This window comes from Pleuronectes platessa, chromosome 20 (genome assembly GCF_947347685.1).
Source record: "Pleuronectes platessa chromosome 20, fPlePla1.1, whole genome shotgun sequence".
Taxonomy (NCBI): domain Eukaryota; kingdom Metazoa; phylum Chordata; class Actinopteri; order Pleuronectiformes; family Pleuronectidae; genus Pleuronectes; species Pleuronectes platessa.
In genome coordinates, this window is record NC_070645.1 from 16,685,878 (window position 1) to 16,711,675 (window position 25,798).

A 25,798-nucleotide genomic window follows, 5' to 3' on the forward strand; every position below is an offset into this window, starting at 1 on the left:
GAGCGTGATGGTGGGGGGGGGGGGGGGGGGGGGGGGGGGGGGGGGAGAGAAGGGGACCTGAAAGAGTCATCAACTTCAGCGTGGCGTGCTTTTTAGTCAGACTAACGACCTGTGTGGCGATGGACAAGGTGTGTAATTTGGAGGGTTAGACGTCTTGTCACATCACGTCTTCAAAATCACAGCACACACACACACAATGAGAAGCAGCCAGTGTGTGCGATTCAGCTTTGCTTCACTAAGTCTTGTCTTTATTCCTCGCATCACATTCCTCTGTCCTTGGTGTGTTTTTTGTTTTTTATGTCGGGGGGGGGCTTTCGGTTTCTGGCAATTTGTGGAGGAAGCTTCAGGAGAACCAGCTCGCGGGGAAATCACAACAGAGCCTAATTACACGTGTCCAGTGACACAGTCACCTTGCTGTGCGGAGCAGCCCTGTTTGTTTGCCATGGCTCCGCAGCCTGAACGCAGCCCCTGAGCCGACTAGTGGGTGAAAGGTAAAGCTAATGAGGCGGCTGGAGGAGGTTCTCCTAACCTGTGAATGCACTCTTACAAAGGCCAGTACAGAAGCATGGGAGATGAAGGTGCTCTTGCTGTGGCCTTCTCCTTTTGTGAGGTGGCTGGAGAGCTCACTCCCATTGTGACACATGCTTTCCACTCAGAGGGAAACCGTCAAATATAGTCCCCCCCTTTTTTTTCTGGTTTTTGCTTTTAATTGAGGAAAATAACATCCGCCTCCTCCTCTTCCTCCCTCCTCCTCCTCGTCATCACCACCACGTCACGGCTCGGTCATATATGGCATTTTGTGAGAGTACACATGCGCTAATGATATGCAGCGTGGCCCCTTTAAGAGCCCAATGTCCTTTTTTGAGAATGAGTCCAAACTCTGAGCTCTGTGTGTGCTGACCGTGGCCTCTGGGTTGGTCACCAGGGGGAAGCTGCAGAAAAGGGAATGGCTTACTGATTCTAACCTCCCCAGCCCCCAGTCGGGACCAAACGGCAGCCTCTCTCCGGCTGTGTGCCCTTATCTACCAATGGAATGCAACAGCTGTGCGGGGGAGCAGCAGGGTGGGCTGGCTGAAACCCCCCTGCCAGACCCCTGCATGGCTCCCCCACCACCACCACCACCTCCACCTCCAAGGGACGTACTGGGCTCCCTGAAAGGCAGCTCAACTAAAAAGTGAGCTAGACACACAGCGAGGGACTCGGCAGGGCTGCTGCACATTCAAAATAGAGGGAGAGGGAGGGAAGAGAGACAGCGCGCGAGAGAGAGAGACAGGGTGGGAGAGAGAGAAGGAGAGTCAGGGACAGGCAGTGCTGAAAAGGAGAGCACAAAGAGAAGGAAAGTGGAGCAGGGGAGGGGAACAGGAGGCTGGGTGAAGGGAGAGGGAAAGACAAAAGAAGGAGAGGGGAGACTTAGCAGGGTGAACGGAGGGGACTGAGCAAATGGCTACGGAGGAGACGGCGGGGGGAGCCAGGAAAGCCACCAAGAGCAAACTGTTTGAGTTCCTGGTCCATGGAGTGGTGAGTGGCGCTGTCCGTCATTCCTGTGAAAGGAGCTGAGCTCTGGCATGTATCTGTGTGTGTGTGTGTGTGTGTGTGTGAATGTGTGTGTGTGTGTGTGTGAATGTGTGTGTTGTGTGTGTGTGTGTGTGCATGAGTCGGCGCAGCAGCAGCAGTCTGTGTGCGAGAGATAGCTGGGTAGAGCTGGCCATGTGAAGGTTATTTCCAGCCCCCTGGATCCCAGCCTGTGAGGAGGAGATGACTTGAGAGAACAAGAAGTGGAGCAGCATGGATGGATGGAGCTGAGCAGGAGGAGGATGGGGAGCAGAGGATTTCTCCCTCACACACACACATAGACAGACTCACACACAGAAAATGGATAATATGTAGAAATAGAAGCTAAGCGGTGGCAGCAGCAGCAGCAGCAGCAGCAGCAGAAAGCAGCCAGCTCCCCCTTTGGCGAACAGAGGAGCACGCTGAGCATGCTTCCCTGGGAGTCACAGACAGAAGAGGGGGGGGGGGGATGACGAGTCCACTCACAACAACACAGGCAGAGTAGCCTTCCAGGCGGCGTGCTGTGCTGTGCTGCGGGATGGGGGGGGGGGGATCTGAACCTGTAAGGTCACGAGACAAACGGACGTAGTATCGCAGAGACGGAGCCGAGGCAGACGGCCAATCCTGGAAATCATGCAGAACAATCAGCCCATTCATGTGAAGCGAGCACGAAATGTCAAGTCAAGTGTTGCTCACGGTTTAGAGGTTAGGCAACTATTGCCACAAGCTTCACGCTGCACGTGAAAAGCAGGACAGGGAGCACAGGGGCGGTTTGTTTTGGTAATGAGCTGAATGAAATAGAGTGTGTCGAGTCCTTTTTAAGTGACACTTTGCTGTTTGAGAGTTTTAACAGATGTGCAACTGTGACATTGACTCATTCATTTCCAGACCTGCACATAAAGACGTGTCTGTGTTTGACCTCTGTTCAACCGGACTGACTCTCCCTCTGTCAGATAATTTCATTTAGTTTTACTTTTTAAGAGCCGGAGCTGCTTGACCAACACATCTTCACGAAGCTCAAGGTGACATCGTCAAATGTCTCGTGTAGAAGCAGAAACATCAAACCCGGAAGATATCGGGATGACGATGATTCGTGACAATGGAAAGCAGCAAATTCAGTTTTTTATCGATTATTCTTCCATCAGAGCTTAAGGTTTCTTCTCTTTTGTTAAAAAGTCTTGTCAGTGGGATACTGTATGTGTCTGTATAAGCAACCTGGCAGCTGAGCAATGACAAGGAAAAGAGAGATGGACATGCAACATAAGTCAAGGCCGGAGTGGAAGCAGGGACATTACAGTTCACGGCCTTAAAACCCCCCCGTGGCCAACAGGACGATTTGTAATGACCTTAAAAGGTAGATCTGTACAGTTAGACACAAAACTATGCAGCAAACGGCCTGACACGTTTCACCATAAATATTATTTACAAGTCCACCTGACTCCGCGAGACCCTATGCGGCCTCGACTTTATGATTAAAGCGAATTTCACCTTTGCACATGTTTCCTTAAACCTGGTGTCCCTTCCTAAAACCTCTAGAGTATGGAGAAGGTCAAATCAGCTGTGGTGTGAGATTTATTCCCCTGTTGCCAGATTGTTTCATTTGAATACATTTATTTGGGTGTATTTTAAACCTTTGGTATTAGATTGAATCATAAAGAGATGAAGAACGTTGAGAAAGTTGAGGTCCATGATTTTAAAGACCTGGGACACTGGGGTCCTCTTTTGTCGCTTTAACCAGTTTTAAGAGATAAGAATGAAAAGTCTAAGAAAGGAGTCAAAATCCATTTGAAATGTAAGGAACAGAATTATATTTTTATTATTTCCTACTGCAAAAATCATCTGACAATCTGTGAACTGACCCTGGGCCTGTTATTGGGTTCCTGATGTCCGGGCTTTTCCATTAATTCTTAGTCAAACTGCTTTCATAGTTTCTTAAAGTTGGGTTTTTCAGCTAAAACGTCCAAAAGGTCAAAATTTGAACTCTTTGTATTCAAAGGGCTAAAACTCCCACAGAGCTCTTTTTAATGCTAATGTACACCCACTCAAATTAAAACTGAAAATGTGCACTTTAATTTAAATCCATTATTTGATTTTACATAAAAATGTGCTGAAGCTCAGAGCCTGAGGAGTGAAAAGAGAAAAGTGTGACCGTGTGAATAAGTTTGGCCTTGACCGTAGCTCTCTTGTCTTAAACGTCCGTTCCAGGCTGTGGTTTCCACTTTCTGCTGAACTGAATTTCACCTTTTACACGGATTCAGAAACTTGGCATCGCTTCACTAATCCTCGAGTACGTCGAGAATGTCCAGGAGACGGTTTGGCAGTAGATCGTGAAAGCTGTGCATGTCTCCGGGACGCTGGACGCAGCTCCGGTTTGAAGACGTGACTCTATTTGAATCCTGTCGGGCCGTCCGGTGACACCAGGTAGATTTATGCACTGAAACAAGATGAGGTATTGTTTCTGTGACAGGAGCGGTCATTACAGGGGCTTCGGGGCCGGAGTCCTGCGCGAGGAGACAGACTTTAGGATACAATGGACCAAGTGATTGATGAGACGAATGAGTGTGTCCTCTCAGCAGACCAATTAACCTTGATGAGGCTCTGGCTGCTCCAAGCCAAACATTTCCCTCTGCCTCTTTTCTCTCGTTGCTTCGCTCCGTCTCTCCCCCACGTTTCAAAATGGAAAAGTCTTGTTTTAATAGTTGTGGCAGGTTCCTCGCTGTGTACGCTGCAGAGCGCAGAAATATTTATAGTGTGGGATATGGCGATGATTTGGCGCAGCGAGTCAGCTTGTGGCGAGGGATGACGTTCTCCTTTCCCCTCGTGGCTGACTGAGACAGGCGAGCTCTCACACACAGAAACACACATGTCGCTGCGTTTACTCGGACAGAAATATATGTAAATACTGTACGTGCACGCCGTTGTTGTGGTTCCCAGAGGTCAGAGTGTTCCGGCCTCAAAGCAGCTGCGTGAGTGTGTGTTGTGGGGGAGAGTGTTTGGCCGAGGTCTGGATCTAGGACTGATGGGTGGGCTGAAGGTCTGGGTGAGGTCTCTTCTTTCTCTCTCATTATCTGCCTCACCTCCCCCTGCTGTTGGTTCTCTGCCGTGTGTGTGTCTGTGAGTGTGTGTGTGTGTGTGTGTGTGTGTGTGTGTGTGTGTGTGTGTGTGTGTGTTTGGAGGTCAGTAAGGGCTGCGGCGATGAGAAAAGCCTTCCAGAGCTCTGCATGGGAAACCCTGATAAGCTCAAACATAATACGACACAGTGTAGCTTTGTCATCTGCAGCTCGGAGTTTGTTTGTGTTTAAGCGCGTGATTGGACCTTTGAACGTAAACCCCCCCCCCCCCCCCCCCCCCCCCCCCCCACCCCACCCCACCCCACATCTGGATCATCTGGATCCCTCGCTTGAAGGGCTAGCTCGCCCAAATTAGCAGAGAACCTTCAATGCCTCTCATCTATGGGGGGTTAGATTTCAGTGTTTAGATTATTGTATATCGAAAATTACAAGACAAGTCAGTTCTCTGCATTTGCCCCAAAACAACTGGGGTTAAAGACATTTTCATCCGTGGTGCTCACCGCATTGAAATGTATTTAAAAAGAGTCAACAGCCAAATCATGTGTGTAATCCACAGACCCTGCTATGATCAGCTTTCATTGAAATGACTTCAAAGTCCAAACAAACATTGGAATAGAGTAGTTGGGGGTTTCTTTAGAGGGATAGAGCTGTTTCAGTTGCATATTTCTGTTTATTTGAGTTTCACAAATCAAGTCTCATTCGCCTCAGCTCTCCTGTTCATCTCGACATCAGCAAATGAACCAACTCTGTCTGTGTGGTTATATTCCACTGGAGGTTAATGAGAAAATATATCACAATTAGTCATTAAATCCACTAGCATGTGTTTGATAGTTGTTCAAATCCATCAAAATACATTGTGATATACTCAAGAGTCAAAGTTCTTTATCACACTGATGTTATAGTCGAATAAGAATCAAATATTGCAATCAGTCCAGCTTATTGATCCGTATTTGAAATATTGTTACACAAAGAGATGGAGAAATAGTGTTCTAGTTATTACAAACAATAGTAAAAGCAAGAATGCATGACTTTAAATTAGGTATAAAATTTAAAAACATGTTTAACATGTTTTGGATATCCTACAATTACTATGTTCCTTACAAGACGACAGTTAGATGACACAATATTAACAAATCCTCTCCAATAAAGGATAAACACACCACAGGCCTTGAAAGTGGTGATTGTCATATTCAAAGCAGCCTTATTCAGTAAACCAGGGGATGAAAATCTAATATAAGAAAACATGTTTTAAGTAGTCGTTGGGTTTTGGGATATAATCATTGACGTATTCTGACACTTGAGATATTCCCCAATAAATCAATAATGACATTGATCTGTAGTCTGAGTCACGTCCCATTCACGGAGCCTCGTCCCCAGTTTTTAATAGATTTTCTGGGTGCCAGTCGAATTCTGTGTAACAACCCGCAGATTCATATGTTTAGTTCAGTGTGGGTTAAGTTTGGCCTCTTCGAATCCCTGCAGCCATCCCAGAGATGCCAACACACTTCTCAGATATCCATCCACATGGCGGGTTCGATTCCTGGCTGGCTGGCTGGCTGCTGGAGCTCTGGGCTGAGAGCTGGAGTCGGTTCAGCAGGTCAGATTATAGAGCACCGTGCAGTGTGTGTGTGTGTGTGTGTGTGTGGATTTTAGGGGAAATTCATCTTACTCATTACCCAGCTACGGCTGTGTGTGTTATCTGAAGAGCTTAAATTCTCCAGACAGCCGGTGGTAACAGAAGCTCTGTGTGTCTGTCTGACTGTCTGTCTGTCTTTCTGTCTGTCTGACTGGACGGGGGGGGGTCTTGCCGCTCAGAGTCTTGTTCCTGTTTGGGTGTTGCTGTCCAGCTTAGGTGGGGGGGCAGACAGAAAAAGAAGGGGGTCTCTTAAGGCTCCATAAGGTGGCAACAATCAGGCAGGAGGCCCCCCCGCCATATGTTGTTTTATCCTCCCCTGTTAGGAGACCCTTCTCAGTTGACATCCCCCACCCCCCCACTACCACCACCTCTACACCTCCGCCAAGCCAGAGTGACAGCACCGCCTGCTCGGCCTCCTTATCGCAGGATCTGTGCTCGGTCACCATTTCAAAGGGCACATGATACGTGACCTGAGTTATTAAGTCTCCCTGTGAATACGTTTTCACATCCTGATTCAGTTTAATATGTAGTTTGTTTGTGGTGTAATATCTAGTTGTTTTTATTGTTTATTACCGTGTTCTTTGTTTGTTGTCTGGGTGTTTTGTGGACGGTCTAAAGATAACGTTGGATACTGTGTGTGTGTGTGTGTGTGTGTGTGTGTGTGTGTGTGTGTGTGTAAGCCACATTTAGACGTGACAAACACTGTGAGATGTTGGAAAAACGTGAGCTGCACGCGAGGAGCTGAATCTCCTGATCTGTGGCGTTCAGCTGTTCTCCATCACTCACAGGTTCTGTTAACGCGCTGGGGACAGATCCTGCGTCAGTTTGGAATGAGAGGTTTTCTGTTTGTTTTTTGCAGAAGGACGGTTCAAAATGGTGTCATGGTTTTTTTTTTTTCAAAGTATTTTTCAAGAAATGTCAGCCCAATGCAGCTGAGCAGCTTTTCTATGGCGTTTCTATTGGGTTTTTGTTGCAGTGGATGTTTGTGTCCTGTTTTTTTGGCCTTCTTTTAAATTCCCTCAACCAAATTGCCTGCGAGATTACTAAAGTTATATTGTGTTGAGCTGATCTGCAGATGCTTCAGTATGAATGAACAACAAGGTTTAGATGTAGAGCTTTATTTGTGTCTCATTTGTGCACATGGAAATAACTTTATTTTTCTGTCATCAATAAATATATTTAAATGTTTGTTTTAGCCATACAGTGGCACAGTGGTAATCTGTTGTAGAGAGGTGGGGGAGAATAGAATGTCATCATATGTAATTGATTTCAAATGTCCAACATGACACCATCTCTGCTGTTTAGAGTTAATTTGTCCTCATAATACTCATCACTCTTGAAGTGTAACTACATCTGCTCAAGCACATGCTTGAAAAGCTTGTACTCGTATTTCTACTCCTCTAAATAAACGTTTTCTTACTCCACTACATTGCTTAAACCGTTATAGTTGCTAGTTATTTTAAAACTACTCCACCTACATGATGAGTTTGTGTAGTATGATGTGTTTTAATAGATCAAGCCATGCAGCATATATATCAGGGCAGGATTAACTCAGTGGCCCCCAATCAGATTCTCCCACCCTCCCCTATCGCCTTGGGTTCCTCAAATTAGTTGGATTATGATTTAATTAAGTGCAAGTTTATGCAGAAAGTAAGTTTAACAGCAAGGGGGAGAGGCTGTGCAAATAATTAGAACATTAGTTTTTGGTCAATAAATGTCTGCTTTGTAAAATCAAGTTATTACGACACACAAAAAGTACATTTGCCTTAAATACTTAAAGTACATTTCATGGCGGAAGACTTTGAATGCAGAACATTTCTACTTTAACTCAAACGACCTCTTTTTCCACTGCTGATGGAAGTTAGGACGTTTTAATCAGCGGACTGGTTTCTCTCTCTCTCTCTCTCTCTCTCGTCTTCGATGTTTAGAGTTTTCTTGGGGGAGTCTTTGCTCTGGATTTAGTGAAAAGATGTCGCTCTATCACGCGACCCTCCCCCCCGCCCCCCCCCGCCCCCTCTTTCAGACAATAAACTGAGGCGGGAGGCAGCTGTTGCCATGGGAGTGACAAGCACAGGTGAGAGTTCCCCAGTTGTTCCCAGGCGTCAAGACGAGAGTGTGGGACTGTGGCTTCTGACACTGTTTGCATTGTTTAGGGTGTGTGTGTGTGTGTGTGTGTGTGTGTGTGTGTGTGTGTGTGCACGCTGTGAAGAGTCTTCATTTAGTCAGATTTTTGTTTAAAGGAGGTGAGAACGAGGCAGAAGACACGACGTGTGTGACAATGAGAAATCCCACATGGAATTTCACCCCATATAAAGTTTCACAACTCTGCTGAACACACATCTGAAAACAGATTCATGCACATTGACTTCACTGAATTTCGAAATCCTGTTTACCGACCGAGCTGTTGTTCGATTTCTAAACGGTTGCAAAAGGTGGACGTGGGCAGGAGCGAGCTGACATGTGTCAGGTGGTGAGTTCTGCTGTCGGTGTTTTGATCCTAAGTTTCTGGTTCAGCCTGGAAGTCAAACCAGTTGTATCCAGAATTTTTATTTGAAAGAGGAAATATATGTCAGGTGTCGTCGGTGAATTCCTTTGTTGATGCTCAACTTCAGGATCTTGTCAGATAAGATGGATGTTCACAAAAAAAGATGTCTCCCCAGTTGGTCTTTAATCCACCTGTGTGAAGTGCATAACAGTTACAATTGATGTCATATTTCTGTTCTTGTATTTTTAGAAACACTCACTTGAGATTATAATTATTCAGAACCCTCACTGGAGACTTCTTTCTACACACGTCTGACCCCCGCGCCCTGTTTCTTGGTTTCTCCCCAGCGTCCTGGCATGCCGTCTGGGGCGAGGATGCCCCACCAGGGCGCCCCCATGGGCCCCCCCGGCCCCCCGTACGGAGGGAGCCCTGCTGTGCGGCCCGGCCTGCCCACCCCGGTGATGGAGCCCAGTCGCAAGAGGCCCGCCCCCTCCCAGCAGGTCCAGCAGCAGCAGCAACAGCAGCAGCAGTCCGTCCAGAGCCGGTCCAGAAAGTGAGTCTGAGTCCAGCTCCCCCCCCCCACACACACACACACATCACCACCCTAACACTGCATGGCTTGGATTCAGCAGCCGCTCATGATCAGCTGTGGTCACACGCTCCACTGAGCTGGAAGTCTGAAGGAAAAACACATCTGGCTCATATTTTATGGAAGTATGGAACTGCTCTGGAATCAGGTGCAACAGAGGTAAAAAGATCTGGAAACCAAAATCTCAATATTTCTTTGTGAAAACCAGAACAAATTCTTTCTTTTCTCAGTCACTCTTATTAAGTGTTTGATCGCACATGTGGATAATTTCAGACAAAGCTAAAAGTTATTTTCTGGCTCTTTGTGATGAGTCAATCTGAAACACAATGCATTCAAGAAGTTGGGCCTATTGTGCTTAATAAAAAAAAAGGGCTTTTCAGGTTTTAAACTGGTATCTGTATCAAAAACAATTTGGAACTTGAATAGCGCCGAGTGGAGCACATTCCTCCGCCAAGGACGAACAATCTGACACAATCGTCTAGTTCTCATAGTAGAAACAAAAAGAAAGAAAGGCTTCTGATAAACGGGATTATTTATTTGACACAAAACATAGTTTAAGAGAAAAAACATCTGGATCTGCTCCTTAAAGTACATCTGCAAAGAAAAATCTAACAGCCTCATCCGTCCATCAGGTTTGGTGTAATCAGGTTTATTTGTTTAGGCATCGTCCTGCTAATAAACGAGCAGACACATTAAAACACAATCTGGTTGGAGGTTATAATGAAAAGCCAAATTATAAACAGGTTAGTGTGTGAACTGGTGGACAGATCAAAGCTATAAGTGATTATTGAGTGAGTTTTTCCATCCACCAGCAAAACGAATCAAAAATGCCAAATATTTTCAGTTTCCAGTTTCTCAAACGTGAGAATTTGCTGCTTTTATCTTTTTTCAGTTTGTCAGTAAAGAGAAGTTATATAAAGAAAAAGAAAATCTTCTTCAACAACAGTTCCATACTTTCCTAAAATCCATTTTTTAAAGATCCAATCTCAAAGATTACACGGATGAGGAGTGGAACCGTGACCCGTGTGTGTGTGTGTGTGTGCGTGTGTGTGTGTGTGTGTGTGTCTCCCCATCAGCTTTCATGTCAGTGTTTCACGCTCGCACACAGCCTCTCTCCCATTCCCCCCCCCCCCCCCCCCCCCCCCGGACTGCTTCACGTGTCCCTGCTCATCCCCCATCACTGCTGTGTCAGAGCGTTTCCTCTGTTCAGGCTTCACGTGTCCTCAGAGTCGGGGGATCTGTCGTATCCTTGTGACGTCCACCCGGCTGGCTGAGGACGGTCAGGAGCCGGTCGTGCTTTGGCGTTTTTGTTTTGAGCATCAGTAAACCAGGCGCACACACACACACACACACACACACACACACACACACACACACACACACACAGAGTGGATGGATATCTTCTGTATAAGGAGACAAGTGTGAGGCAGGTGTGGTCACTGGGAAGGCGATCGATGTGCGCCCTCTGTGGACCTTCGTCTTCCTCCGTTTCATTCTCTCAGTATCTGCAGCACAATTGATCCTTGTACAATTAAGCCGACTTGTCGAACAGGTCGGGGGGGGGGGGGGGGGGGGGGGGGGGGGGAGTGTTGTCCTGCGTCAGTGCCTCGACCCCCAGAGCGGCCCGGCGGCGCTGCGCCTGGATCTGATCAATGCTCCAGGGTGACCGGTCCAGGCGTCTCCGTCTCTTTCACTCTCTGGTGCTTTGTGTGGCTGTGTTGGACAAAAGCTCAGACCCCCCCCCCCCCCCCCCTCCAGTGGCTGCCAGCTGAGGACGAACCACCTGTGTTTGCAGTGTCATTGAGACCTTATGGTCCCGGCTGCGCTCGCTCTGCAGAGTCAACGCTCTCATTTGCAAATCCCCGGCTAAAAATAGGATTTGATTTCGGTTTGTGTTGGTATAAATACTCAACCTTGTGTCCTAACAATCGTGTTTGTATACAACTGTTGTTTTCACAAATACAGTTTGTATTCCTGCTACGTAGGAAGCACCACATGTGTGTCCTGCTCATCACCCACATGCACGTGGTCGGACTGGACGCTGGAGGTTTGACCTTGACACCAGTTTCTCATCCTTAGTCCCACGATGAGGTTACACAACTTTGACCTTAACGCCTGATACATTCTTTAAATGATAAAATAACAACTTGGAAATTAACGCGTATACTTTATTATGCTTATATAAATTATTATGATAATTTGCAAAGGACTCTAAGTGCAGTCGAACATTGTTCCTTCATGGTTTCCATAGTGTTGTTGTGTTTCTCTGGAACGGTCTGCTGCTTCCTTCTTGAGAGAACAGCTTCATCCAGCGCCTCATACAATTTGGCTTTTGCACACAGGGACTTTCAATCTCATCTTTTATCTCCCTTTTAAAACCGCATCTCTGTTCCGGTCTTTTGTCCTGCCCCCCCCGTTAGTCCTTGAAATCAGACCTAGAACCTTTTCTCGCCGCTCACGACAAAGGGTTACTTAGGACACTGGATGGTTTTTTAGGAGCATTGTGAGAATCGTGCAGGAATGAGGCAGGTCGGTGATAAACCTGAAGATTTAAGGCGCTGAACAGAGCGGAATGTTCTGGTATTTGTGCATAAAACAAAAACACTGTGTGCATGTTGTCTTCCCCTGCGTCTCTGAACCCATTGCATATAATCAAAGCAACAACCCACATTCACAAAATTCAGACTCTAAACTCACACACTGCTTGTTTGCTCCGTCTCCATCGAAGTTCACAGTGTGTCCATTATCAGTGTGTTGTCTGTCTGTGTGTGTGAAGCATGGTTGTTTTGGATCACGGTGAAACTTTGTTGAGTGAGCGTGTCCCTCGGAGGAGCAGGGCGCCTCCCCAGGTCCTCGTCTGCGGCACTCTGTGTGTGCATGGACTCACACGCCCATCCCTCTGTCTGAGTTTGGAGTTGTGCACCTACTAATAGACCCTTGAACTTCACACACATCCAACACGCACAGACACACACACACAAACAGCCAGAAACCACCAGGTGTTGCTCCTCTTTTTGCTGCCGCTGAGTGTGTCGACTCTAATCGGACAACCTTCGAATCCTCACCAATTCTCAGGAAGCCAGTCGGATTCCCCGGAGCCAATGAGATGCCGGCGAGGCAGATGGACATGAGAGAGCCCCAATCAGATCCCACGCTCGGATCCAAGTAGGAGTTTACTCTGCTGCATGTCAGTTTTCTTACGTTTGATGACTCTGGCCTGGTAGTTTCACCCGAGCCCAGCACTCCCTGAATGAGTTGTTTTGGCCGAACGTACGTGCGGGCCTAGAAGATGACTCCATAACATGTAGTGGTGCATGCTTTGGACTGGAGCATGGCATGATGGGAACAGTTTACCTGAAGCTAGAGCATTGAGAACCTGTAGAATCCAGAATCTGAAGTCCCTTTTAAGTGAAATGGAGATTGTTGTGATGCAGGTTTGTGTTTCCCTTTGCACTGCACCCCCGGATCTTTCAATTTTCCTTGCAGCAGGCTTGTTCCAGTATTTGGCATGCTGATAAAAACCTACTGCTTCACAGATCAGTGCAGTGCTCTGTGGCAGAACGTTTCTCCACACTGCAAGAAATAGAATAGATTTGAAGGAAATTATCTTATTTACAGTGAAATGATGGAAATGTAGAAAAGAGTGCAAACCAACTCCAAGGCTAAACATCTTCTTTACCAGGTCCTGGTTGTTATGTGAATCTGCATGAAATTGTATAACGACAGAAAGATCTCATGAATATGTAGAATTAATTCAATTAGCATCACAAAATTAAAGAAATAATCTCACAATAATAATTAAAACATTACGAAAAATCTTTTTCTGTTACTGTATATTAATACAATGTAAAATTGTAATGCGATAAAAGATTTGTCCATAGACTTTTTATAAAGATGGATGATATGACTGCTCCTCTAAAGTGAAGCCAAATCATCTGAAGCGCCACCTGGTGGTTGGCTGCTGTAGAGGTCATAAACCTGCCTTCTTATGGGACATGAGCCAAACTAAAGACTGGTTCTAAAAAGACGGCAGCGTTTAGATCCAGGAGGTTTTCGCTTAATTTCTGGACAGTAAGAGGAAGTGAAGACGTGTCGTCCATCTTAATACACAGTCTGTGTATCTGACCTTTAAATTAGCAGTCTGACATTTTGAGTCGTTCATAAATTTGCTTTCTTATAAAGAGATTGATGAGACGCTTGATACCACTCTCATGTTTGTGTGGTTGTATTATATAGTTGTTTTTTCTTTTATACAAACTTTTAGTTACTGTTACATGACCAAATCTGAATATTTTTCAAAGTTTAGAACTATTCCTTGAAATCACCTGATAAAAGCAACCAATCTTTAGTAATTCAATATGAATATGCTCGTCATTTCTTTGAATGCATCTAAATTTGGAACACAGCCAAGGATCAAAACAACCCCTCTGCTTATTTACACCTTTCAAAGCTTCACCAGAGAAGATCTTTTCTCTTTGATTAGAAAAACAAGATTAAATCTTCCTAAAATACACAAATTCAGACTTTCTTTGTAATCTCTCTTTTTGCAGTGCAGTGCCATTTAGTTTTCTTCTAGACAGTGTCCTTCTGCAGGCACCAAGAAAAGAGCACATGCATGAATCTACTCGGGTGCTCCACATATCACAGATGTTAAATATTCTAATTAGAAATTTAAAAAGGAAACTGTCGTGTTTGGTTTGAAAAAAAGTTACGACAACCTCGGTACAGATTGTTCAACTGTTCTTATTCCCTCATCGGTAAGTATACGACAAAAACAAAACACATGTTGTCAGACCGCAGGAACTGCCTGTGATTCATGATCAAAAAATCCACACACACACACACACACACAGACACACAAACACACTGTATATTCTCCCCTGGGATACCCTGTAGACCTAAAAACTCTGTAACGCACCTGTCACCATCTACATCCTGCTGCAGTGGCCCCAGTGAATCTATACCGTGTGTGTCTGTCTGTGTGTGTGTGTGTGTGCGTGTGTGTGTGTGTGTGTGTGTGTGTGTGTGTGTGTGTGTGTGTGTGTGTGTGTTGAATAAATGTCAAGCAAAAGATGTGCGATGTGGCACTTTTTGGGCTGTTGGATCGCTCTCGCTCTCCAGGTGGACCGCTGCATCTCAGAGAACAAACAAACACATAACGACAACACTGCACACACACACACACACACACACACACACACACACAGCTGGGACGCCGGGGTGCTGGATATGGCCCAGCATTTTAGCAGATGGCCTGGGTGCTACGCTATCAGTCACCATAGTAACATGCTCCCTCTTTCCTCTTCCCCTCTGTCTCTCTCTCCCTCTCTCCAGTGCTAAGAGGAGGAAAATGGCAGACAAGATTCTTCCGCAAAGGGTGAGGCTGCATATTTTTTACCTTTGTTGCTGTATGTGTGTGTGTGTGTGTGTGAAGGTGTGTGTGGGTTATTATCTTTTGTGAGCAGAGCAGATGAATCCTGGTCAGGGTTTGGATGTCAGAGGCTCTCAGAAGCCGCGGAGGGCCAAATGATTCTGTGCTGTCTCCAATTGTAGAGAGGGAGGATGAGGGGGGTGTTCGGCAGGTTCTGGGGTTTCGTCCTCAGGGTTTCATTCTGTTATTTGTAAGGTGGCTCTTTGATTTATATTGGAACAGTCATGCGAAACCAGAAGTAGGAGCGAAAAAAGCGACAGAATCCCCACGTTTCCTCAGGTGAGCCTGTGCCGACTGAGGTTTGATTCTCACCCAGTGGTGTCCGCTTGTGGCCCCGAGCCACGCCGTAACCTCACCACGTCCTGGCGAGCTCACCGAGGGCTGGAACCGCGGAGGTCTGGAGACGGCGAGCGTCTGGACTCGGGTCTTATCCCCTAACACAACCCAGACGGGGGAGATTGCGGCACAGCCATGGCCGGGGCGCCGCTCCACAATAATGAGTCAGGGACAGGGAATGTCTGCCACACTCCTCCGTCTGCTCGGCACCTCAGCCGTGGTGAAATGCGGTGGGATTCAGATAGAGGAGGAATGAGAGGCAACAATGTAAGCAGCCATTTAGAAAGAAACATGAAAAAGGAAAGATAGAGGGAGGGAGGGAGGAGAAGGAGCGAGGCGGAGGACTGTGCACAGTCGTGGAAGCAGGAGCCCTTGAAGCTCTGAGGACTTTTATCGGCACAACCTACACCTCGTTTTATCCCCCTGAGTCTCCAGGTTCATATTAATGATGAGCTGCAGCACAGGGACATTTCCACTGATGTCATCGTTTTGTACGTGCAAGAAATACACCATTTGGGAAATAAATAAGTTATATACATAGAAAATATTAAGGCAAATCAAAGGTTATACTTCTTAATCATTTATCTCATGATGACATGTTATAAATCTCTACGCCACCTTGGTCCCTGAAGTTTAACTAACCGTGTGAACAAGGTGATCTTATGCAGCTAAAACTTTATTCAAAACCTCTAAACTTTATTTCACGCTCTAAACATGATCGTAAACATTAAAAAAAAAACACCCAATACTGTAGGTCCCGTGATGGTGCAGCTATAAAAACAGGATAGGATTGTGACAAAGTTTTCTCATGTTAACAGAGATAATGTTTGCTACATCGGTTTCATCTCTTTGCCATCAAGGTCATTTCTTTATCGTAAAGATATGAAATGTAATTTTCTTCTTTATAATGTCTGAACGTTATCCAAAATGTTTCCAGAAGAATCAATATGATCTTTCATTTTCATTGTAGCGTCAGTGAACGTGGTTTTGAACCATGGTGGTGAACACAACATTTCCCATGATCCCATGCTGCTTCAGGATGTCATCCAACTAGATTGAGAGGCCCCTAGTGGCTGAAGTAACATATTGTGCATTTAATCATTGGCTGTGCTACTTTGAATAAAGCCTCACAGCTACTTAGAGGTAAAGTCACAGCTAAAATGTCCTTGAAACTGGAGGGTGGACCCCCCCCCCCCTCCCAGCACCAAGGCAGGACACAGCTAATCCACTTAAGCCCTTCAGAGATATTCCAATGATATATTTGAATAAAATCTGACTTCTTAATCCACTGTGTTGTCCTTCTATAGATTTTAATGTCAGCGTGTCCTCTCTCTCTCTCTCTCTCCCTCTCTGAGCAGATCCGGGAGCTGGTGCCGGAGTCTCAGGCCTACATGGACCTGCTGGCCTTCGAGCGCAAGCTGGACCAGACCATCATGCGCAAACGTGTGGACATCCAGGAGGCGCTGAAGAGACCAATGAAGGTTAGGACAAACAATCATGCCCCACGAGGACCGACTGCCACAAGAACATGTTCCTTTGTCTCATTAACACACAGAGAGACTCATTTGTCTTCATCGCTCGTTGGTTCTTGTTTCTGTGACATGTATTTTATTCCAAGATTTGGTGAAATGCCCCTTTTAAACGATGGATTTTCCATATGCCCTTGTGTCAGCAGCAAAAGCGTAAACTGAGGCTTTACATTTCCAACACCTTCAACCCCGCCCGACCCGACGCCGATGACTCAGACGGCAGCATTGCATCTTGGGAGCTGCGAGTGGAGGGGAAGCTGCTCGATGATGTGAGTTTCATTCTTTGTTTCACGCCTGTATTTAAAAGACGGTTTCTTTCAAAGCCTTTTTTGAGCATGACATAAAAATATAGTTTTCTGCTTCAGGGTCTTATATCGAGTCATCTCTGGCAGATTAATTCCGTGTGAGGGAAATGAGTTGGTGAAGGAACCGACATCATTCACGACGGGGCTCAAACAACTCTGAGCTGAAAAGTGTTTCCTGGCTCCGAGTTTAAAAACGATGATGTGAAAAGTGGTTTTGTAAGGAGTGAGGATGCAGCATGTAAAAAACTAAAAAACGAGGGATCATACATTTGCGCTGTGAGCGTTGCTTCAAAAAGCCGCCTGTGATGCTCTCAGCAGTCTGGGGCAAGGCCGTCATTTCACAGCGGTAGGAAGCGTTTAAGTTTCACAAACCACAAATATTTCTGGTCGAGCTCGGAGGAAGTGGACCCTGAGAATGCCTACTGTCTCACTCTCCGTCTGATCGCGCCCTGCCTCTTGCGGGTTTCTGATTAGTTACGTTGCCAGAAGCAAATAGACGAAGACAAGTGTTTCACATGTGTGGTTAAACAGAGTTCTGTGTGTATCTCATTTTAGACATTTACTGACCACGTCTGTCTCTCTCTCTGTTCTGCAGCCGGGGAAGCAGAAGAAGAAGTTCTCTTCCTTTTTTAAGAGCCTGGTGATCGAGCTGGACAAAGACCTGTACGGCCCTGACAACCACTTGGTCGAGGTCAGTTCCAACATGGCTGCACAGAGGAAGACGCCCACACACCCACATCTCATCAACCTTTAACCTGCCCCGACCACAGGGCTGCAGACATCTGAGCTCTTATCATGACGGCTCTTTGGTTTCCATGTATCTAATTTGATACTTTCAGGCTTAATTTCATTGGAAGAGAAAAGAGGCATACAGGAAATAATGGGGGGGGGGGGGGGGGATCAAACCATCGACTCTATGTGGCCACCAGAGCTCGCCCCGATTTCCTGCTTTCAGTCACAAAACAAAAAGACACTATGAGGCCTTCCAAGAGCACAATGCTAAAGAAAGTGGGAAAAACAAGAATCCTGCATCGGCCCCCTTAATGGAAACTGCTCCTAAAGTGAATGGGCTCTTCCCAGTCTCATACCCCCTGTCTTCTTTTTCAAACTTAGGTAAAAAGTATCAGCAAAATCGAATTAACGTATAAAAATGTCTCGTCCATCTCATCATTCTTTCCTTCTTTCCTCTCGAGCCTCAAACACGTATTTAAATGAAAATTAAAATATGTCCTCCCTGTTTGTAGTGCAGCAGAGACATAACGAGGGTCTTTGATGTCCTCCTCATGGTTAGTTGTAGGGTTTGGTGATGTCTGGTTGACGCCACAATCAGCCAAACCCAGCACGCTCCCATTTGTCTCCCAGTTGGATGAAGTAAATTAACAGTAAAACAGAATGAGAGAGTGAACCGTCTCTTTTCTTTAATAAATAGATTTTTTTTTTTTTTACATCAGCGTTGCAAGGTTGTTTTAACATGCAGGTTTGAGAGCTGGAGAAAACAAGTGCGCTCTTATTAAAAACAACCATAAGCCGCCCTTGACTTCGCAAAATGGGTTGACTTGAAAAAATAAAATAAAAAACTCCCTTTAGCAGTTGCAGAGGGGAAATTATGACTTCTCAAGGTTCCTCTATTTAAGAGCATATTTGAGTACGGCACTCAGGTGCTTCACTCTGAATGATTTTCCATCAAAAGAATTTTTTTCTCTGCCTTGAGGTACAATCACTACTTAATCTGTTATGAGTCAGCTGAAGAGCTGAAGGAAAACATCAGTGTGTGTTGTGTGCCGAGCCGCTGCCGCCCACCGCGCTCGATGAGCCGTTTAAACAACTTCTCTCTCTTTCACATCGCTGAGCAGTTCAGATAAACCGGAGATGTAAATAAGAGCGATAAGGAGGAGGTTCTGGAGGACACCAAACACAAAGACACATTCTTGTTTTCCACCAGGCTGCTCTTTGGTTTAGCTGTTCACTCAGGTCTCTGCTGATGGTGTTGATCCTGAGTGAGATAACGTTCAGCTGCTGGTTAGACTTTAGCAGTCGTGGTTTTCTCAGCTCATCTCACGTCGCTAGTTACGCAGAAATCTTCATCGCCCCCGAAACCACAGAGGCAGCTGGAGTGTGAGATCCAGATGAGCTCGATACAGGTGCATGGAAATGTCTTTCTTTTCATATGCACATTTGTTGATGCTCTAAAACATCTTATATAATAATCAATATTTAGAGGTTATCAAAATTAAAGTGACAAAACCCTCAGTTATTGATGTTGCATTCAACCGTTTGCAGGATTAAGAACCATGTTAGCTGCTCTGTGAGGCCCAGTGGAGCGTTGAGTTTTAATTCTATCATCAGCAGTCTAAGGATTAACAACTTTAATATTAACTGGCTGATGTTTAACATGATCATCATCTGAGTGTGGCATGTCAGCATTACACTCTTTCGCCTGATGGTGGTGCTAGAGGATCACCAAAGCCGTTACAGTTCATCCTGAGGGAGACATGGACGTCTGACACAGACCTCATGACAACTCATCCTGTAGCTGTCGAGACATTAAAGCCTCGAGGCCGAGAAAAAAACTGATTAATAAATTGTGAAACGAGTGAAATAAACATTCCGCCGGCTGAATTTGAGGTGTGTAGTAAACATGTGGTGTTATGTGTGTGTGCGCATGTGTGTCTCCTACAGTGGCACCGCACGCCCACCACCCAGGAGACGGACGGCTTCCAGGTGAAGAGGCCCGGAGACGTGAGCGTGCGCTGCACTCTGCTGCTGATGCTTGACTACCAGGTGAGGGGCCGACACCTCACTGACCAGGGACCAGTGGGACTGGAAACCACCGCTCTACAGAATCCATTTCACGGCTCGATATCTGTTTCCATGCGATGGAGCTGATGTGAATGCTCTTTGTGATGCAATGTTATCGTTTCCCCGCAGCCTCCCCAGTTCAAGCTGGACCCGCGCCTGGCTCGCCTGCTCGGCATTCACACTCAGACCCGCTCCTGCATCATCCAGGCTCTGTGGCAGTACGTCAAGACCAACAAGCTGCAGGACTCCCACGACAAGGAGTACATCAACTGTGACAAGTACTTCCAACAGGTACGGGGCTGTCGCTGCAATACAACTCACATCAATGTTAGGATCAGTGTGGCTAGAGAATGTGATTTAACTTTCACATTTTTCTGCAGATTTTCGACTGCCCGCGGCTGAAGTTCTCCGAGATCCCCCAGCGCCTCACCAACCTGCTCCTGCCCCCGGACCCCATCGTCATCAACCACGTGATCAGGTGCAGACTCCTGCTGTTTCACTGTGTGGGAACCTCATCCTCATTTAGATTAAGAATCTCCTTTTCCAGAGGGGCTCTGCTCAGACAGGCTGTAATAACGAGGAGTCAAAGTGTGTAGATGGATAGATGGATACTTTATGAATCCCGTGGGGAAATTTAGATCATCCAGTAGCTTGTACACTTAAACACATCACTGACATACATACATAAATCACACACGGAGAACATATTTACAGATACATGAATGGAATGCAATGATGTGATTGTGTCAGTGTCCAGTAGGAAAGTGTTCTTGTGCTGCTGGAGTGGATGGTACAATAAAATATATATATATAAAAACAGCAGAAAAATATATATATATAAATATATAAGAATATGTAGTGGTAAAGTCTGTGCATGGGGCTAGTATAGCCAGTAAAGGGATGGACAGTGGGTTGGTATAAAATAATGAGATGAGAAGAGTAGAGAAGGGGAGGGCAGACTGAGGTAGACTCATGCAGGGAAGATCACCCCCCCCCCCCCCCCCTCCTATTCTGCATGGCGTTATGTAGCTGAATGGCAGAATTAGAAGTATTTGAAATTGAAAAGAAGAGGTTAACTTTTTGGGGAGACCTTTTTTCCCTGACGTCAAGAACAGAGCTATTGAATATATTAAATTCAACGGCTATTCACAGAATCTTAAACCATCAAACTTTTGTTATACTGAAATGTTCCCTCAAGCTTTTTCTTACATTATTTAGTGTTAAATAAAATGTTATAAATTTAAAAAAAAACGAAAAATCTGAAGGTGAAGCTTTAAGGAATTGTTTTCTTAAAACCCATCCTGACTGCCACTTCTGCATAAGTGAATGTTTAACAGTTTAAGGTTTGATCCATTAAATCTCTGTTTCCTTCTCCACCCCCCCCCAGCGTGGACCCCAACGACCAGAAGAAGACGGCGTGCTACGACATCGACGTGGAGGTGGAGGACCCCCTGAAGGGCCAGATGAGCAGCTTCCTCCTCTCCACCGCCAACCAGCAGGAGATCGCCTCGCTCGACAACAAGGTGAGATCAGTGGCGTGTCACACACACACACACACACACACACACACACAGACACACACACCTCTGAATCGATTATTGTGTTACTTGGATGCTGTAAATCTAGCAGAGGTGATAATTAAGCTGCCTCCTGGGAACAGACACGTTTGATGACGGCAGGATGTTGTGGTGCTGGTTGTTTAGAGACCCACTTTTTCATTAAAGATATAAACGTGTAACAATTTCTTCATTCCTTCATGTTTCAGATCCACGAGACCATCGAGTCCATCAACCAGCTGAAGATCCAGAGGGACTTCATGCTCAGCTTCTCCAGAGATCCCAAGGGCTACATCCAGGACTGGCTCAAATCTCAGAGCCGGGACTTAAAGGTTTGAAAGCTGCCATTTGTATCTGTACACAAAGACACACACTGCCACTCGTCGCACAACGGCATATCTCTGCAATTGTGTGAAATCTATTCTTGATGCTGAGATGGGAAATAGGAAAATAGGAGGTTTTAGAGGGAGGATTTATTCAAAGTGATGATTCCATTGTTCCACCTGCAGGTCTTTACACTCCATGTTAGTCTTAGAGTTAACCCTTGTGCCTTGTCCCTGCCTGTAGTTAATGACCGACGTGGTGGGGAACCCTGAGGAGGAGAGGAGGGCTGAGTTCTACCACGAGCCTTGGTCCCAGGAGGCCGTGAGCCGCTATTTCTACTGCAAGGTGAGGAGTCGGCCCCTCGGCGTCTTTGAACTCCTCTTTTATTCCTCCTCTAGAAGCAGAGGACAGGTCATATATCCATGTTTTTCTCTCTCTCTCTCTCTCCCTGACAGATCCAGCAGAGGAGGCAGGAGCTGGAACAGGCCTTAGCTGTCCGCAACACCTAAACCAAGGCCCTCCTGCACCGCTGCATCTGATTTCAGAGCCGTGTGTGTGTCTGTGTGTGTGTTTGTGTGTGAGGCCATCGCTGTAGTCTGCTGAAACCTCATACCTCTCAAAGTGTCAGTGACTTAGAAACAAACGCAGCCTTCGTCTTTGTGATAGCGATTAATCATTTTTTTAAGGGTTTTGAAAATGGAAATTGGAAATTCGAGGGGGTTTCCACGAGCCGGCAGCGATGTGCATGAATGGAAGACAGACCTCCAACGCTCGCCGCTCGCTCTAGGTTCTGTTTTTAAATTTTTTTCAGTGCAGAACCGTGAGGACACCGTTGCTAATCGCATGTTTTTAGCCGTCAGAGGTCGACATCCTCCGTCTCACTGCCGGACAAAGGACGCTCCTCATCATCACTCTCTCTCCGCTTTGTAAATACTAGCAAACCCCCCCCCCCCCTGCTCTGGATCCTCAGAAGACCTCGGACCTGGTGTCACTTTTTTTTTTCTCAATCATTTTTTTTTCGGGGAGGTTTGATTGTTTTTTCCACATGTTCTCAAGAGGAGAGTGTTTTTTGGAAACACTGAGGAGTAACTACACCAGCAAAATGGAGGTGGGACACATATGGGGGGGGGGGGGGGGGGTTGCAGGGAATCAATGATATCGATAAACCTGATATTATCATTTTCAGGTTTTGAAGGAATCAGTTTGACGACAACCAACGTGTCTCACTTAAGTCTTATTTGCCGGTAAACTGATTTTCCTTTTTTACGGCGATTCCTACGACAGTATTAGATGAGTTAACTGTGAGTATTATCACACTAGCAGATCCAGGGTCTGTGTTTTAATGAAGGACAAAACCAGTATTGATCATTGTCACAATATCTTCTCTTCCCTTAATCAAAGCAAGATGTTCCTTGTACGTGTTGAGACTCACTGCCTCTTCCTCGTGTCGTCTTTCTTGGCCAGTTAAAGGTTTGACGGTTTTACCAAAGGTTGCAGCGAGAGGAAGAGAAACTGAAACGGAAAATGGACAAAAATCCAGATCTGTTTTTTTTAGGCGACATTGCAAACAGGAAGAAAAACTCTGTGGGGGGGGTGGGTCTTAAATGTTCTTTTTAAACAAACTCAGTCGAGCTCGCACCCCCGCCAAGGCCCAAACGAGCACTTCAATTAAATCAAGCTGCACCAAATTTCACACGCTCATAGTCATTAGTCCCTAAATGTGCCTGATTATTTCCATCGAGATCCATGAATTATTCCCTGGGAAATAGATGATGTTAAGGAAAATTGGGGGGGGGGGGGGGGGATCCTGAATCTCTCTGTCCAGACTCGCACTGACACTGAATGGCTTTCCTCTTGACTCTGGTCTCATCCTTCCACCAAGTCGCACGGGAAATCCATTCAGTAGATTTGTTCTGCAGAGATGATTCCTTGGCGGAGGGAACACTAATTGCAATAAACACTTAAAAAGCCCCGGGTTTGAAGCTTTGTCCATTTTAACACTTTTTTTATTGTTACATGAAGAGTTTCTTTTTTTTTCTTTTTTCTAGAGATGTGAATGTAAATAAGTTGTTCTCCCTGCAGAGGGCCGACTGTACAGTACACAACAGATTATGTGTTTGGTTTGTTTTTGGGGGGGGGGGGGGGGGGGTGAGTTACATGGTGCAGGATGGGAGCTCCATGAGTTTTGAATTAGTAGAGCAGGAATGTTAGCGTTCCTCTGCGTCCCCTCTCGGGTCGGGTGGTTTATTTTAGGTCCATCATGTTTATCGTGGGAGCTGAGGGAGACCTCCCTTGCCCTCGACCCCCCCCCCCCCCCCGTTAGCTGTAACACACGATATAATCCACACCACCTCACGTTACACTTCTTTTTCTAACACTACACTCGACTTGTACGTACACATGGTCAGATGGAGGACTTCCTCTCAGCAGTCGGTTTCGAGCTGGAACCCTCTCCTGGGGTTTTCTTTGCACTGGGCTGTAACTGATTAGTTTTTTTTTTTAATCCCAGCAAACACAAAACGTGATTGGACGATTTCACAAAGACCTATGCATGCTCCGTGGACATTCACCAGTACAGCTGATGGGACGGTTTGTGTAAATATATGGAAAAAGGAAGCTGGCATAGCCGTCTGTCTGTGTGAAGACTCGTTGAAATGCCTTCTGGGAACTTTTTTGCCAAAAATGATGTGCCCTACCAGCAACTAACTGTAGGTGTGACTTTACTTTCTCGTCTGTGTTTTTTTGTAACTAGGTCTAAGTTATATTAACTGCACTCGTTAGAGGAGGAACTGTAGTCGGTGGTAGTATTTTAGTCCTGTGTCGAAACCCAGAGGGACTTTTCTTTGTGTGGCCGGGGTATTCACATGGTCGTCACTGAATCACTAGCACCTTCCAGTGGAGGAAAGTGGAAGCTGCAGTGACGACACAGTACCAGGTTCTTATCTGACTCACCAGGATTACTGTGTCTCCTGTTACTGAAGCCTGGGGCCCTGTGGACACGTCCCCCTGCATGTGTCCCCTCTCTCTGTTTACACTGAGGGTCACCGGCAGGATGATTAGGGTATGCACGCATAACACTGTTTATCGGTAAAGAGCAGAACTCGTTTGGTGACGAAGAGGAAAACATTTTAAAAAAAGAAGGGAAAACAGCTGTGATACTACGAGACAGCCTGGATGTAAATAAAGAAGCGCTTGCCAAAGTTTGTAAATGCCATGATCTCTGAACGTGTCTTTTTTTTTTGTCCTCATCACCTCATTGGGAACGAGACGTGTTTTTTACTGTGTTGTGCTCTGCTGCAAAATATGTAAACATTAACATATTAAAGCTCAATGCAGACAGAAAATGAAATGTATTCATGTCCTCTGAGGAAATAGTCCTTCAATGTTACTGAGATGTAGAGTCACTGCCTCAGAGCGAGAGGAGATTGAGACACATGTGCAACTAGAGCTCTCAGTAGTTGTAACTTTTTTTTTTGGTTCTAACTTTTTACAGCAGTGGGATGTAACCAAGTGCATTTACTTTGTAACTGTACTTAAGCATATTTTCAAAGTATCTTCTTTAGTCAAGTAGATTTATTTAAATGTACTTTTTACTTGTACTTCACTACATACATGAGCAAATATCTGTACTTTTTACTCCACAATGTTTTTACAATGCATGAGAAGCCGCCGAGGCTCAACCATAATGATGCAATAGACTGCTGCATCAGAGTAGGCTTCACTCAGAAAGTACTCTGATTAACTTTCAATATTCTTAGTATATTTAAAATTAAGTACTCTTACATTTACTTAAAAAGTTCATGTGGTACGTCAATACACTGTACTTTTACTTAAGTAAAGTGTCATGAGTACATCTACCTCATGTCCTTCAGCTCTGTGAACCCGTTTCCTCCTTTTCATTAGAAAACTTGAAGCTGTGGTTTTAAGGTTAAAAGTTGCACATTCTGCTACAGAGCCCTTCTTTAAAAGAACTCTCACACTATGTAAGTGCTGGTGCTGCATTCAAGCTCATTGGTGGAGGGTTGAACTTTCTGCATCAGCCAGAGGAGGCCAACAGGCGGTTTGCTGTTCAGCCGCCTCACCACAAGGAAGCAGGTGGAGGCCTTTTCACTGGGAACTGCTGCCGTGCTGCACAGAGCTGACTGCAGTGGAGCCGCCGCCTCAGAAAGAGCCTCTTTCACTCGGC

At 45.7% G+C, this 25,798-nt stretch overlaps 1 protein-coding gene across 5 annotated transcripts; it reads left to right on the forward strand.

Annotated features, from left to right (window-relative positions):
* The first annotated feature begins 890 nt into the window (after nucleotides 1-890).
* smarcd3b (SWI/SNF related, matrix associated, actin dependent regulator of chromatin, subfamily d, member 3b) lies at nucleotides 891-24,826 on the forward strand. 5 transcript variants are annotated; one of them, XM_053412269.1, is made up of 14 exons: nucleotides 891-1,518; nucleotides 9,091-9,296; nucleotides 12,408-12,497; nucleotides 14,667-14,709; nucleotides 16,458-16,580; nucleotides 16,775-16,897; nucleotides 17,529-17,624; nucleotides 19,613-19,714; nucleotides 19,862-20,023; nucleotides 20,113-20,210; nucleotides 21,120-21,255; nucleotides 21,498-21,620; nucleotides 21,856-21,957; nucleotides 22,068-24,826. In XM_053412269.1, the coding sequence occupies exons 1-14, from the start codon at nucleotides 1,441-1,443 to the stop codon at nucleotides 22,119-22,121; spliced, it is 1,536 nt and encodes a 511-aa protein (XP_053268244.1). In that variant the 5' UTR covers nucleotides 891-1,440; the 3' UTR covers nucleotides 22,122-24,826. The 5 variants fall into 5 exon arrangements, with proteins under 5 accessions (XP_053268244.1, XP_053268242.1, XP_053268243.1 ...); XM_053412267.1 differs by lacking the exon at nucleotides 12,408-12,497 and having other exon boundaries at nucleotides 16,772-16,897; XM_053412268.1 differs by lacking the exon at nucleotides 12,408-12,497.
* Nucleotides 24,827-25,798: the final 972 nt, after the last annotated feature.

Bases quoted from the DNA above. Each gene is read 5' to 3' on its own strand.
- smarcd3b (XM_053412265.1), top strand. From the start codon at position 14,149: ATGATCAAAAAATCCACACACACACACACACACACAGACACACAAACA. The intron at 16,898-17,528 runs GTGAGTTTCATT...TCTGTTCTGCAG, and splicing joins AGGGGAAGCTGCTCGATGAT to CCGGGGAAGCAGAAGAAGAA. The intron at 20,024-20,112 runs GTACGGGGCTGT...ATTTTTCTGCAG, and splicing joins GTGACAAGTACTTCCAACAG to ATTTTCGACTGCCCGCGGCT.